The following is a 15,862-nucleotide window of genomic DNA, read 5'->3' on the forward strand; positions in this document are numbered from 1 at the left end:
GGCACACTGGGAGTCGTAGTTCGGGCACGGCGGCGGCCGTCAGCCCGTGGCGCGCCGGGAGCTGTAGTCGCCGAGAGCGAACTACATTTCCCGGCGGCGCCCGCGCGGCAGGGGCGAGTGGCCTGTTGTGCGTGCGGCCCGGCCGCTCCGCCTCCTGCGCTCCCGGAGCGGCGGCGCTGCGGCGGGTGAGGGGGGAGCGCTCCGGCACCGGGCCCTGCCCCGCTCCGATCCGGGGCGCCGCGCTCTGCGGGGGCGCCGCCAGTCGGGAGAGGCACCGGGAGGGCGGGCCGGACTCCTGGGAGGCCCGGCGAGGGGGGGCCGCGCCCGCGCGGGCGGCCCGGTGGGCTGGGGCAGGCGGGGGGGGCTCCACGCTATGAGCTGGCCACACGCCGGCGCTCCGGTCATTGCCCGCGGGGGTGTGTCAGTGCGGACAGCGCGGCGTGTCATTCTGCCTCGGTGACTTTGTGTTGTGGGAGTGACACCAGCGCTCGTCGAAACTCTCCTCTGCTCTCTGTGCAGGTTTGTGGAAAAACCAGATTTCCAAAATGAATAAAGATGCCCAGATGAGAGCAACCATTAACCAAAAGCTGATAGAAACCGGAGAGCGGGAACGGTAAGTTGGCGTCCTACTCCGTGCCGGTGAGAGGCTTTAAATACACCAAACATGAGCTACACTTAGAAGTAGAGATTAAGTAAACTTAACTCTAAATTCTTCAAATGCCTGCACGTGAAAGTTTTAGGCATTATATAAAGCCATTTAAAAAATGCTTTTTGAACAGTTTCATTTTAGTTTTACACTTGAAAAGAGATGCTGGGGAAGTAAAGGATGGGGTACTTGGCTTATGAACACTTATTCTGATATTTTATGTTGAAATACCCTTGATTCATATAAAAATTACCACTGTTATTTCCTGATTAAGAGAATGAGACAAAACTTTCCTTTTTGCTTTTAAGTTTTTCTTATGTTTCTATCTCTTCTAATGTTACAGAAAGAAATACATGGTAGAACACATAAAACAGCACTCGTGCAAGTCATTGTAGAGATCTCGATAAAGACAAACAAGCAAATTGGGCAATGTAATGTGGCAGCCAGTTCTTGGCCTTTTGTTTTCTCTTCCCTCTGTTTTATTTGCATTGCATTTACATATCATTAGCATGCTTATGACATTTCCCTCATTGTTTCACTGTGCTTGTAACCCCATGCACCAAAAGCTCTGTTTGCTTCATTTTCAAAGGCTTCTATGAGGAGTTTTTTCCTGGGTCATGGTGTAGCCCTGTACCTGGTGTAACCTTTTGCAGCCTGACGTGGTATCTGTGCTCCACTTATTTCCTGTTTGTGACCATCCCCTTGTAGATTGCACAGAGCTTCAGCAGAGCAAGTAATTTCTTGAAATTATATTGGAACCTATTTTATCCTAATTTAAGAGTAAGAAGAGTTTTAACAGAATGTCAAAAGCTGTATTATAAACTGGCTTTGTCAGAGCTGTACTGTGATCAGAGGCAGAGCACTTGGAATTTCTTTAATTAAGAAATATCCAGAAGCAGTCCATTTCACCTGTATTGTTACTCTGCTTTTTGTCATCACTTCATCTGCCCTCTACACAATTCACTGAATAAAAGGGATTAGACCTGCACAGTTCAGCATTTGCTGCAGTCCTTTCATTTATAAAACTGGAGTTTTGCCAAGAGTTATTTAGGATGATACAAGATAAGCAGGATTGTTAACTGATGGAATAAAGGGTAAGATATTAAAGCTTATTTTATCATAGTTTATTTTCATTTTCCCTTCTGATTTTTAATACTAATTTACACTTTTTTAGCTTGCTTTCAATATTTTTTTTGGTATATGGAGGTAGTGTGTTACTGGGGAGAGAAGCCTGCAGTTGGAGACAGTCATGCAGAATTCTCTTTTCAGAAGGCGGGGAGAAGGTTTTACTTATTTTGAAGACTTGGTTTCAAGTGAAATACTCCTGACTTTGAAAGTTAGCATACATCTGCCACTAGAGTAGACTCAGGCAGTTCAAGTGATGCAAGGGCTTCTACTCCTTTGCTGTGGCTGCAGCATCAACGCTGCCTGAAGAAATTCTGTGAATTAGCTCCTGAGCCACCAAGTCCTCATAGTCCAATGTGGTAAACTGAAATTGGTACTCATTTGGTTTAGGATTCATGTGCTGTTCAGCCATTTCTGCTGCTGGTCTGGGAGTTCTTGGTTAGTAACCGTAGGCTTAACTTTCACGCTGAGGCATATTTAAGCTGTCAGGAGTGTTTGCTGTTCCTAACAAGTTTGTATATTGTCTTAACAGCCTTAAAGAGTTGCTGAGAGCCAAATTAATTGAATGCGGCTGGAAGGATCAGTTGAAGGCACATTGCAAAGGTAACTGTGGTCAAGTAATTAGTATCCTTTGTAGTCAACTGAGATGAAGGCTGCACTGCCTAACAGTCAATTTAAAGGAGACCTGGGAAAGAGGAAAGTATCCCTGGCAGTTAGTTTTCCACGCAAGAAAGCGTTTCACTATCTTAGCAAAAAAAATCTTGGAAGAACTCTGATCTGAACCTTATTAAGCTTCTGAGACAAGGGTAGGAATTGATTCCCTAAATATTAATGATGATACAGCTTTTTGTTTTGAGAGAGATGACTTCATTACTACAGGAGAATAAAAAAACAGATAAAGGAGAATTGAGCAAATAGAGTGGTTTGCAGCTTAGAAACTCTGAACTTACAGAACTTGCAGCTTACAGAACTTTTTCCACACATGGGATACAAATAAGTGCATTTGGACTCTTTCTGAATACAATTCTTGAAAATAAGGTGATCTGCTTAGAGGAGCAAAACAAGCAGATGAACTTCTACATACTAAAATCTTTAGTTTTGAGTTAAGTGTTTAGCATTACTACAATTCACTGATTTGTAAATCATATGAAACTGTTATAAATACTATTTAAGCATCCAGGAGTATTACCATGGGATGAAATTTCCTTAAAGCGAATAACAAATCCCTTGAGATTTCACTTTAATTCTGATTTGGTCTATTGTGCCTGGAAACTCAATATTCCATTACAAAGTTGTTTGTTTTTTTCTGTGGGGCTGGGTGTGTTAAATTGTTTTCATAGGTTCAGCAGAGAAGGCTGAAATTATTCACGCTTGCAGTCGTCTGGCTGATGCCACTGCCAGAGATTATCCATTTCAATAGTACAGATAATGAAAGGGATGTTTATTTGCCTTCTCAACTATATGCTTTACACTCTGCTATAGTAAAGAAATGTAAAATTATTTGGCTTACATTAGTACTTTGAACTGTAACTGCAGCTGCTGAGACTGGAAAAATATAAGTTAATTTGTCTGCTTTAAGAGCCTAATAACCTCCAAAAGAAAGGACAGAGAGACATGGAGCTCCTGGAGTGGGTCCAGCAGAGGGTGACAAAGATGATTAAGGGATTGGAGCATCTCTCTCATGAGGAAAGGCTGAGTGAGCTGGGCCTGTTCAGCCTCGAGAAGAGATAACTCAGAGGGGACCTCATCAATATTTATAAGTATCTGAAGGGACGGTCTCAAGAGCCAGGTTTTTCTTGGTGATGCCAAGCAATAGGACAAGAGGCAATGGGCAGAAACTGAGCCACAGGAAGTTCCACCTGAACACGAGGAAGAACTTCTTTCCTGTGCAGGTGACCATGCACTGGAACAGATTGCCCAGAGAGGTTGTGGAGTCTCCCTTACTGGAGACACTCAAGAACCGTCTGAACACAATCCTGTGCTGCTCGAGGATGGCCCTGCTTGAGCAGGGAGGCTGGACCAGATGACCCACTGTGGTCCCTTCCAACCTTAAACATTCTGTTATTGGGGAAGGTTGTTTTGTTTTGGTTTTTTTTTTTTTTTTGGCTTGTTCCAGAGCTTCTTGCCATTATGGATTAGGACCAATAATTGAGCAATCCAGGATTAATTTCAGGGAGTTCAGCCAAAAAAAGCAGTTTACAAATAGTTCATGTGATAGCAGTTCAGAAAACATTTACTGTCTTGGGGACAAACAATCCTATGTAGTGACATACAGTTAAAAACATGTATGTTTAAATAATATTTTAGGTTCATGCTACTGAATTGAGGTTACTTCTCAGCTTTGACTTCTGCATTCTTCACTAGAGTGCAAGGCACTATAAGTAGACAATTGTTTAAATACAGATATGTATTAATCATACACTATATCTTAATCATCACATTTATTTTGCTATAGTTGTATTCCTTTCTTCCAGAGATACTTTTTGACTTTGCTGAAATATAGAGACATGTTGTTTAAACAAGACAGGAAGAATAGTAAGGATTTACTGTCCATGCTCTCCCTTTTTGTATGTTCCAAAGTCTTTTTCCAGTTGCATCTTTCTCGCTATTATGTAAATAATGTGTTCTAAGAGATAAGCAGCCAACTTGTGCTACAATACTCCAATAATAGCCACATCTGGTAATGCTCAGATGAGATAAAACTTTGTAATGTTTGCTTTTAAAATATGAGCTGAACAAGATGCATCAGAAGAGACAAGTTCCCATCCTTAAACCTGTGGCATGAGTGAGAAACTAATCCACTGTAAAATGCAGTAGGTACTGAGTTAATAACCTATATTTAGGTAATTTGCTACTTCATATTCTCTGATGACATATGCATGCAGGTTTTGTATTCTAATCGCTGGCACAGGTTTTGTCTTCTAATGAATGGATTAAAAGACTTAAAATATTGGTCTTGGTCTTCCCCAGATGTCATTAAAGAGAAAGGATTAGAGCATGTTACTGTTGATGATTTGGTGGCAGAAATCACTCCCAAAGGCAGAGGTAAGAAAATGCATACATGGGTGTGGTAGTACATCGATAAACATACCTGCCTCTATTTCATTAATGTTTTGAAAGCAACATTATGAACTTGCCTGTGTTGGATTCAAGGAAAAATGTTAGTAGCCTAATTTTAACAACAAATAAAACATGTGAATATGTATTGTGTAACAGTCATTCAAAATCTGTAATGAGCTGTGTGTGTAGACTACTTTGCAGCTTACATTATTTAGTCATGTCTGTATTCATTTTTATAATTGACTTAATGGTCCCAAGAAGAGTTGGAGTATGTAGCACAGATGTTTTAAAATTCATGATCCTTTGAGATGGAAAATCTGGACTAACAGCTTTAGTGTAATGGGAATGGGAAGAGTAAAGGACACAGCATACAGATAGAGGAAAAAGTGGAATCACTTAAGTCTTCTTTATATTGTTCCTCTTGGGCTCCCTAATAAACTTTGATGTTAGTGGGAGAAACATCATTCAGTTTTAAATAAAAATAGGCTTTCAAAATAACTTGCTGGAGACCTTTACTCTGAGGTCATGGCTGAGATTTTTGGTTTTAAATTTGTGGAGAAAAAAGTTGGGATAATCACACTTGTTGTGGTGATTATATCCTGTTTACTATTCAATAATCCTTTCCCTCAAACTTTCCTATTTTCTGGAGTATGACTAGGCAAAAAAACCTACCAGTAACAACAGTGTTCTCAATAGACCTCAATTTTAGCCGATTTTTAATGGGAAAAATATAGATGTGCTATGTGAAAATCAAGTAGTTTCAGTTACTCAATGTATTAACAGAACTGTGAGAACAAAAAAAGGATCGATGTCACTGTTATGAGAGTTCGGTATTGGCACATGTTTTGTTTTGTCTTTTTGACTTTTTGCCTTCTTATTTGTGTTTCAGCATTGGTACCAGACAGTGTAAAGAAAGAACTCTTGCAAAGAATAAGAACCTTCCTTGCTCAGCATGCCAGTCTTTAACTTTGACCTTCATCTGCGTTACAGTGTTTCTGTTTCTGTATTGCATCAGTTGCGTCAGGATTGGAATGCAGTTTACATACTTAAGGATGGAAAACCATTAATTTTTTTTGTATGACAAATTGAAATTTCTTTGCACTGCATTGATTTCTTAAACTTGGTGTTATTTTAATAAAGAATTTTGTGGACTCATGGCTCTAAGGCTCTTCTCTCTATGAGTGCACTGTAATACGGTGTCACCTGTTCCAGTTTTTAACAATCTGTAATTTTATACATTTGTGAAACCTTGCTCAGATTTTCAAAAAAGAAGCGCAGTTAACAAGTATGGTGACCACGAATGTGAAAGGGTGTAAAAATTGTGGGAAATGGAATATGACATACTACTGAGCATATTCTTTCTGATGAAGAAGTTAAGACTACATGAAAGTGGTGGTGGTGTGCCTGTCGGTAACATTTTTTTAGAGAAGGAGTTGTTTGAAGGCTCTGACTTGTGTTACAAATATTTACTCAGAAATTCATAAGAGGTTGAATTCTTCAAAAAAAAAGGCAGTTTTATCTTGCATCAATAATTCTCTTCTTTTCACATTTACTTTAATTAAAGAGTCAGTATTCTAATCCACAACAACTACAATTTTCTAGCTTTGCCCATATTACTGGTAATTTTTATTTATTGGATCTTTGGAGCCTTCTGAAATTGCAGTATAATTCAGTAATTTGCCAGCATAAGTCTCTTAATGTGATGGATTTTAAATTCTTTGAGGTGTTTGATTGACTATGAAGTGGAGGAGAAGTATAAGCAGAAACTGAATGAGGAATTGGATACTGTTGTGTCTCGGTGGCTACTAGGAAAAGTTAATTGACCCAACATAAATATTCATGCTCCTAACTACAATACTCTGAAAACTGCCATTTAGAAAGTCATTCCTGTGGCAGTGGGCTGCGCCCGTTCCGTGGTCGCTGTGAGTCCCAGCCGAAGAGCCGCTCGGGGGCACCCGCGCCCCACTCATGGGGAGGGCGGCGGCTGCTCCCCCTCCGCTCTCCAGTCCCTCCTAGTCCTGCGGCTTTCGGAGAGAACAAAAACTGCTGTGGTACAAAGCCAAGTGTGCGCTGCCCGCGCTGGAGGCGAGCGGTGCTAAGCCGAGAGCATCACCTACACTGGGCTGGAGCGAAACAGCAGCGGCAGGATGTCCGTGCCAGGCTGAGTGTGCTACAGTCTGCTCAAACTGGGGAATAGCTGGGAGAGAAGAGTCTGGCAACAGCCAAAGGTGAAATTTGGCACTAGACAGGAGTCTGTATAACCAGGGCAATATCAACATCAATAGGACAGGATGTAATTGGTCATGAATACCTTTTGTCTACTGAAAACTGTAATATCACAGGAGCCAGGATCAGCAATCTGCTGAAGATATTCCTCCTGACAACCTAGGCTGTATTGTTTTAAATCTGTCTTCATGTCAGTTTGAGCATACTTGCTGCATGTCACTGTCTCCATGCTGATAAATAATGGTGGGTGTCAGATATAAGAAAGTTCTTTCTTCCACTTAAAGGTCCACCTTGTTTTTGAAAAAGTTTTTTTGCATTCAATTATGTGTCATGGATTAACCCCAGCTGGCAACTCAGCCCCACACAACTGCTTGCTCACTCCCCCCTCGGTGGGATGGGGCAAAGAATCAGAAGAGTAAGTGAGAACACCCATGGATTGAGATAAAGTCAGTTAAACAGGTAAGGCAAAAGCCATGCACACAAACAAAGCAAACCAAGGAATTAATTCACGACTTCCCGTTGGCAGTCAGGTGTTCAGCCATCTCCAGGAATGTGGGGCTCCTAAGTTATTTTGGAAGACAAATGCCATCACTACAAACATCCCCCCCTTCCTTCTTCCCCCAGCTTAATGTGTTGAGCTTGTCATCATATGATCTGGGATGTTCCTGTGGGCAGTTGGGGTCAGGTGTCTCAGCTGTGTCCTCTCCCAGCTCCTTGTGCACCCCCAGCCCCCTTGCTGGTGGCGTGGGGTGAGAAGGAGAAAAGGCCTTGGCTTTGTGTAAGCTCTGCTCAGGGATAACAAAAACACCCTTATATTAACACTGTTTTCAGCACAAATCCATAATAGCTACTATGAAGAAAATTAATTCTATCCCAGCCAAAACCAGCACAGTATGTTAATTCAGTTTTGGACTGCAACTTCATTTGCTACAAGTATGTTCTGTCTGAATTGCATATATGTAATTTTTTTCTGAGTTCTTCATTCTACACTTGATTTACCCAATACTAGTAATTGATGGAGTACAGAATGTTTCTTCACACGATCTAGCAAAATATATGCTAGCTGAGTGTGTTTTATATATGTCAAAGCTATAAAATACCATCTGTAGTCTTGCTCTTAGAGGTCTTTGCTGATGTAATATATTGCATAGGATTTTAGAAGTCTTTGCTTGATGAATGGCTGCAGCATGTCATGGACACACAGCAACTTGCTTCAGTTTCCACTTGATTTCCTTCACTGTGATGGGAGAGGCTGAGATTTAAGGTATTCATACAGTTAACTGTGGAAGGCTTGTTGTCTAATTAGAAGACATTTGAGATTCCACCTAGAACATGACAGTTCAAGTGCAATTGCTATAAGTGCAGTGTAGTTCTCTGCAGGCAACTCATACTTGGCACAGAATGAAGACTGAAGGCTGTATAAATTTTCAGAAAATTGTGCTGACCAATCTGAAGTTAAAGGTTTGACAAATAGCTCTTTCACTGGCTTCCAAAAATAAGCTGTAAAGTTCTGCCCAGAGCGGCTTTAAATGCAAAGGCGTTCAGAGACCCAGAAGGAAGGGGAGAGAGTGACTGCCTTCCAGAGATATACCAGTGGCTCTTGTCTCAGATAACACTGGCTGCTCTCTGATACAAGCAGCCCAACGCTGTGTGTTCCCCACATGAGTTCTGTCAATAACACCAGTGCAGCCTCCATTCAGTAGCTAGGCAAAAAACATGTCGGACAACATGTGCAGACCCAAATTACACTGGACTGTGCTGGTCAGAGGTATCTTGATGGATCTTCTAAGAATGAAGTCAGATTGGGAGTGATATCAGCAATGGGAGATGGTTTCTTTTTACCTGCAGGTTTATTCTCAGATGCATAGGCTAGCTTGTTCTGCAAACTGTTCTCTGCAGAGCCTCAGTTTCTACTCATTTGGTTGAGTGTTGAAAACAGTAACATTCAGGAGTCAGTCAGAACATTGTCCTGATGAGGTTTGTTTTTCCACACACTGAAAAATAAGATGATCTATGTTGTTAAAGGTTCCATACCTGTAGCATGATACAGACAGATAGATGCATTAACTGATTTTTCTTCAAAATTTCAGCATTTTCAATGTCACTAAATACATCAGTTCCTTACAGAGGCAGACAGCACACAGAACTAGACAGCCAAGAAGTGACAACTCAGAACTGATGTGAATTACCTTGGCTGTGGCCATATACTTCTTTTAGCTGGCAGCCCAGTGTATATACACTCTAGTAGCTAATTTAGCCCAGTCTTTCTGTAATCAAGTCTGCAAAAAAATAAAACCAGTTTGTACATAGACAATGAAAAAATGGGTTGGATAACAGCTAGAGTAAATTGGTATAGCTCTGGATGCACATTAATCCAAATTCTATGTGACAGTGAATTGAATAGTTCTACTGCTGTCAATGAAAGGCCAATAGAAAAAAGTTAACTTAGCCTCTCCCTTGGTTAGGCCCTGAGGGGTATGAAGTGCACAATGAACTGAAATTGGTTAGATTCTAATTTGTTTGATAATTATTTTCCCATGAGTACTTCTCCATATTGACATAGTCCAGTCAAAAAATGTTACAAACCAGTGACATCACCAAGAAATTCTGCTGGCATGTCAAACTTACTTCTTAGACAGATCATTGTGATTTTGCCATCACAAGTTTTCCAGCTGGTTTTGGGGGGTTTATTTCTCTCCTTTTTTCCTCGTTGTTCTTCATTCTTGTTTACTGCTGTAATGTTTCAGTATGGACCTTTACCACTTGGAGAATAAGTACATCTGAAATCTGCTCAAATTCAGTAAGAGTCCATTAGTGCCATTGCAAAATATTTGCTGCTTCTCATTTCTCTCTGGAGGGTCCTTTGGGGTGACAGCTCTGCAATACCTTGCCCATGTCCTCATCTTATGGAATATCTTTAATTGTAGTGGCACCTTGAGAGTTTGGCTTTAACTTACTTAGTGATTGAGTTTTCATTGGAGCAATGAAAATATCCAGTCCTTCTATCTGCTGTATTTCTTTGGCTTTATTTAAATTTCTAAGTATTTGCAATTGAAATCAGAGTTGTGTTCTACTTGGCCTGTTTTTTCTCAGCTATTCAGTTTCTAAAAGAAACAGCTGTGGCTGCAGAGCCAAATCCGTAATGACTGGAGCTCAAGATGAGGAAAAATAAATTCCTTTCCTCATAAATAATTTATACTTCACCACTTTAGTGTAATAAATTGGTTAATCAGCATTCTGCTTGAAATGACAAAAGGCCTAATCTCACTTCAGTGTATTTCATATTTACCATGGTGCTTTCCACCTGAACAGTACTATTCTTAAAAATGTTCTTTTTGCTTACCTTATGACTAGTGACGTGATTTAGTAGCAGATCATAAAAAATTTCTAATAAATCCCTGCTGATTCCTGTTTGTTGAAGTCACTAGGAAAGGGGTATCCATCCTTTAGATCATTGATCCTGAGGTGAGGTATAAAGTTGCTGCTGATAAAATCTGACAAGGGCAGAGCAACCTGGCCTCTTCTGCTGGCTGGCTCTGATCCACTGCCTGTGTACAAAGTCAGTGTAGTGTTGGGCTTTCTCATCTAGTGCGGAGGGCAAAAGCAACACAATTCCCTGGAAAGCAATGACACTGGAAATCATAGTGAAAAAATCATCTGGTTCCATGGGATCTTTGAATACAAATGAGCAGAGATAACACTGATCTTAGCTTTGCACGCTGCATTGGTGAATCTGACACTCATAATGTACAACTCACAATTTTGAAAGGAAGAAGGAAAAAAAGGAATACTGCAAGAGAAAAGAAGTTATTGAGGGCTAACACTGCTAGTTAAGCTTTAAAAATCTCCCAATGTTACTCTATTGAAAAGAAAGCTGATACAAAATATGGTTGTGATGTGTCATAATCTCCTCAGGGAGACAAAAAGAAACAAAGGGCACTTTAATCTAACAGAGAATGGCATAAAGAGTAGCTGGAAATAGAAGCCAGACAGATTCAAATTTAAAAGTACAGCTGTTTAATTACTAGGACAAACCATGAAGAAATATGGTGGATCCTTCATTTTTCAGTGCTTTCCTGAGTACAACATGTCTTTATGGAAGAACTTTCTGGAAATACAGTACTCGCCAATGCATGCTCCCTTCAGCTGGCAGCAGCTGCTCAGTTTCTTCCAGCAGAGAAAGGAAAACCAAAATACTTTCCATAAGGAGAAATGTTGCTTTAGTTGAACACAAGCAGAAGTTGTTAGCCTCAGTACCAGTGTAGCTGGGTGGAACACAATGCCTTCAGAAGCTACGATGAAAGAGATGGTAACAGTTAAGCATTACAAAATCTTGTTTTGTAACTTGGATTGGAAAACTACAGCTAATGTTTGTTAACTTTTTCACGCTATTTCATTCTGAGATAAGATTCTGCCCAAATCCTGGATCAATTTGCTGACATTTGAGTTGTTCAAATTACATTTCAAAATGCCTGTTGACATATATTTTGCAGGAGGTGTTTCATCAAATAGTCAATGGACAGAAGAGGATTGTTCTTCCTTTGTTGAATAAAGATCAGAAAGAGTGTGATCTAAGCCCCGTTTCTGCCTACTGACTGCTGTAATGATAAAGATAACTTAAAATGCTTCTTCACCATCATACAGTGAACAGAAAAACTTGATAATGAAGGAGAAAATGTATTTCTTTCCCTTCATCATACCTCGTCTTTGATTGCTGTCTCCCCTAGGCTGTATATACATGAGGTTACAGAGCTATAATCAAAATGAGTTTCGGTTTTTTTCCCCCATCAAAATTGGGATCTAGATTTCCCAATCCAAATTTTACTGAGACAATAAAGTTTGTTTGAGGCTGGCATGGATTTCAGACAGATTTTGGGAACTCAACACTTCCAATGGCCACTTGGTCTTGATACATAGGTGTATGTATAAAAACCCAAGTTTTGAAGTTTGGGGGCTATAACATAGGTCTTTTTTGCTGAATTGATTTGTTTTAAACTGGGAAAAGGGAGAATTTTTTTCTATTAAGTTCTTTTCCTAACTTTAGAATAATTATTTTGAAATTAGACAATAAGATCTGGCAAAGAGCATGAATAAAAGAAACTCATGTTTTACCAATAAGTAGAAATTCTTCTAACTAATGCTGAGGTATGAAGAAACAAAGAACAGTTTCATTATTCTCTCCCCTCAAAAAACAAACATACAAAACAACAACAACAACAAAATTAAAAAGAAATTTTTTTTGCCTTCCTAAACGCATTTGCCAACAAAATTTCATGACCTTACCTTTCCATACTATTCACTCTCGTTTCCCTAAATGCAAATCATATACATGCAGGCACAAACACACAAGCATATACATGTGGATAACTATTTTTATAAAGCTACATGCTAGATACTCAAGTATTTAGAGGATTTGAATTCAAATGCTAACACGATGCCTAAGATGCAGCTTCTAATAACTTGAACTTACATATTTTTTTTCCTTGCTAAGAAACACAAGAAAGGTGTGTGAGTCAAGCAAGATTACTTAATATCTACATACAACAGGATGGAAAGGAAGATTTCCTATTTAGTAATGAAGTGATAAATTAGCTGTATAAAAAAGAGGTCCCATTATCCTCTCCCTAATTTGTAGTTGAAAAATATGAGGAATATTGCAGGGACAGGGAAAACTGGGTTCTGGCACATATTCACAGCATTCTGTATATTAACTGACTAACACTAAGTACAGAAACACCCTAGGAAGGAGAAGCCAATGCTGTCAACAGAGAGAAGGACCCAAATAATATCCCCGGGAAATTTCTCAGCATCAGGTTAAAATCACACATTCTTCATAACCTCTAAGTTCTTTACAGCACTGAACAAACCAACCAACCTGTTTCAACCTGAGGTGGGTATTCTTCTAGGCTGACTGGGAGTTCTGCCCCACAAAAGGTCCTGTCAGCTGTCTGGGCTCCAGCATGAAGGTCAGTGTTTCACAGAGAGATGCTTAAAGGAAGCAGGATGCTGAATCATTCTCAGGGGAGCAACAAAATTGCCCACTCCAGCAGAGGACCAAACCTGCACAGTCTCCTCTGAGCTCAGGGAGATCTAGGCAGTCACTGCTGCTCTTTGGGCTCTCTTGGCCACTGCTTCCAAAAAAACTACTTGGGGTATGCTCCTTTTCAGTTTTGAACATGATTTTTTATATGCTTTTTATATGATTTTATTATATGCTTGATAAGAGTTGGTTGAATCTTCCTACAAAGGCCTCTCACCAAGATCATTGGCCTGGAAATTTCCCCTACAAGGCACATCAAGCCTTAGTGGGAATAAGGGAAGGAATTTAAGGTATGCTGGCAGACACAGCAGAGAGTAGAGCTTCAGCCAGGAAGACCTGTAGAGTGAAAAGAGGCTTTCATGAATACTTGACTACTTACTTGGGAAAGGGGTCATATTTTCTACAGGCTAGGCTACATACTTGCCTAGACTTAGTCAAACTCTTTGGACAGTGCTTAGATATTACCCAAAATAGGCACTTAGAAATACTACAAAGAAATGGAAAATGTATCTAACAGTGGAACTGCCTCTTCTCATCTAGAATTTCAACATGACAAAATTTCAAAGAGCAGAATACGAATTTGTATCAGCTGTATAGAAAATTACTTCTGAATTTTGTAGTAAGAACCTGTAATTTTTCTGTGATTAGAACTACGAAAACCCTACTTTGACCAGAATCAAACACTTGTTAAAGGTAAAATTTCTTCTGGAAATGTGAAACTTGAGGTACTACACAATTCAACAGGACTGTAATTGAGGAAAGGTACCCTTAGTTAAAAAACTATTTGTAGCTTTAATAAAAGACTTAACAGCAAGAGAGCACACAAGTAAATGAAGTGCATATCCCGTAGGAGGGAGAATTCATATTGAAAGAGAATGTATCCCTTTTACAGACAGAATGAGGTTATTAAATAGAAACATGAATGTATCAGGATGATGGAACCATCAGCCTCTGAAATGACGGAAATTGCTTTAGATATAAAAGAAAGGACACTAACAAACTTGTAAATTGTCAGATAATGTGGTTCAATATGTTTATGCCTTAATATCTGTAAAACAAAAGCATTAATTTAAAAAGAATAGTTCCCTCAAAAGCTTGATTAGTTTACTGTAGCAGAACTGCGTTGGATGTGGCAATGAAATATCTAAGATTTCAGAGGATCTCTTTAGGAAAATTAATTGATCCAAAGGAATCCAAGTTTAAAACTTCAGAGCTGAGGGTTAATGAAATTTTTAAACAAAGAAGTATTTATTCATGTGAACATTTCTTTTATAAATGATGTTTATATTATTACTAGTTTTGAAATTGCATAATTATGTTTTTAAGAAGGCAGTTATTTTTCATTAGTGGTCTGCCAATTTCCAGGATTTTTTCATTGATGCAACAGCCACACATAGGTCTGTTGTGCACTTGGGAGGATGGTGTGGGTGAACCACTCCGGCAGTTTTTATATTAAGTGTGGGTGTTTATACGCATATGTTAAAATACTTTCTTCTCACTGTGTCATATTCCCTTTTGAGTATATAGACAGTAATGACACAACCTGAATGCATTCCCAAAAGAAATGGAACTGGCTATTGTCATAACCTAACCTTTCCCAGTGTGTCATGCTAGCAGTTTTGCTTTTCTGTGTGACTGCAGATGAAGATTATTTTCTAGTTTCAGCTTTAGAAGGAAAGCTATACTGAGAGGTATAACTCTGCTACACAAATGCTTTTGACATGGTCTTAAAACCAGAGTTTCTCTTATTGAAGGCAGGTTCTGCAGGCGTAAGCGTTTCAATCCCACATGAGTAACACTGTAGAAGTGCTTGAGCTTGGCCACAACTGTGCCCTGACTCGCTAGGGACTCTATTGATCTTGGACCAGCACACTGACTCTTGGCTCGTCCTCAGATCTGCTCATCACCAGAATCCTGCCCTGCAGGCTGGACTCTGAGCTGCCTCCAGACTGCCCTGCCCCCATCCTGGCTGACGAGGTCTTTGCCCCACAACCAGCCATATCATGCTTGGCTCCGTGTCCCTTTGGGGCCTGTTTCCTGATGAAAGGTTGGGGAAATGCAGTCACAGTGTCTGTCAGATCATGGGACTGTATGATACCAGTGCCTTCTCACAAGAGCCATCCCCCTATCACCCATCTCCTCACTGCCAGAACCCACGGTACAGAGAACAGCAGCAGGCTGGCTGACTGTACGAGCAGAAGAGGAAGGGTTTAAGGGAAAATGCTTAAACAGTGCAAAGAGAGCTGGGCATCATGGCTTGGAGTTGAAGGGAAATTATATTAGTGCTGCCCTAGAATTGACTAGGTTTCCCTGTGAGAAGGGGACAAAACCTCCCTTTACCTCACGTACCGAATGAAACAGAAGCGGAGGCTTAGAGAGCTCTGGAAAATCTTACGTTAGATCACTTAACCAGCCCGTTAGATCACTTAACACGGACAAGCACTTCTCGAATCACCTCGGTGAACAAACTGGGACGCTGAGGCCGCACCTGTCAGCGGTGTTTGTTTTTTAGTAGCAACCACATTTACAGCTCAGCATCCCGACGACCACACGGGAACATTTACTGCCACGTGTGCAGCACCTTGAGACCGCTAAAGCACAATGTCCTTTGATCGCAGTTCCTCCAAGGGACAAAGACCCGGGTGGGACTCCCCCGCGGCTCGGCACAGCGGCCGCCGGTCCACGCGGGAGAGGCGGGCGTGGTGAGGCCGCCGGGGGCAGCGCGGCCCGGCCGTGCTCCGGGATCGGGACCGAGAGGAGCGGCG

At 40.6% G+C, this 15,862-nt stretch overlaps 1 protein-coding gene and 1 long non-coding RNA gene across 3 annotated transcripts; one reads left to right on the plus strand and one right to left on the minus strand.

Annotated features, from left to right (window-relative positions):
• Positions 1 to 87: 87 nt before the first annotated feature.
• On the plus strand, positions 88 to 5,988 carry ENY2 (ENY2, transcription and export complex 2 subunit). The gene is made up of 5 exons (XM_017806528.1): positions 88 to 185; positions 520 to 613; positions 2,304 to 2,374; positions 4,742 to 4,816; positions 5,721 to 5,988. Exons 2-5 carry the CDS (start codon positions 546 to 548, stop codon positions 5,795 to 5,797), a joined length of 291 nt encoding a protein of 96 aa, XP_017662017.1. The 5' UTR covers positions 88 to 185; positions 520 to 545; the 3' UTR covers positions 5,798 to 5,988.
• A 21-nt stretch (positions 5,989 to 6,009) lies between these two features.
• On the minus strand, positions 6,010 to 15,825 carry LOC108493280. Of its 2 annotated transcripts, none has more exons than XR_001873427.1 (6): positions 15,447 to 15,825; positions 12,933 to 13,045; positions 10,401 to 11,349; positions 9,686 to 9,844; positions 9,247 to 9,336; positions 6,010 to 9,051 (listed from the first exon to the last, which is right to left on the minus strand). It is a non-coding gene; the product is annotated as an uncharacterized LOC108493280 (long non-coding RNA). The 2 variants fall into 2 exon arrangements; XR_001873426.1 differs by having other exon boundaries at positions 12,933 to 13,433.
• Between the last annotated feature and the right edge of the window lie 37 nt (positions 15,826 to 15,862).

This window comes from Lepidothrix coronata, unplaced genomic scaffold (genome assembly GCF_001604755.1).
Source record: "Lepidothrix coronata isolate B3197 unplaced genomic scaffold, Lepidothrix_coronata-1.0 Scaffold15, whole genome shotgun sequence".
Lineage (NCBI taxonomy): Eukaryota > Metazoa > Chordata > Aves > Passeriformes > Pipridae > Lepidothrix > Lepidothrix coronata.

Coding starts and splice junctions, on each gene's coding strand:
- ENY2 (XM_017806528.1), top strand. CDS start 546: ATGAATAAAGATGCCCAGATGAGAGCAACCATTAACCAAAAGCTGATA. Junction 2,375..4,741: donor GTTGAAGGCACATTGCAAAG/GTAACTGTGGTC, acceptor GGTCTTCCCCAG/ATGTCATTAAAGAGAAAGGA. Junction 4,817..5,720: donor AATCACTCCCAAAGGCAGAG/GTAAGAAAATGC, acceptor TTTGTGTTTCAG/CATTGGTACCAGACAGTGTA.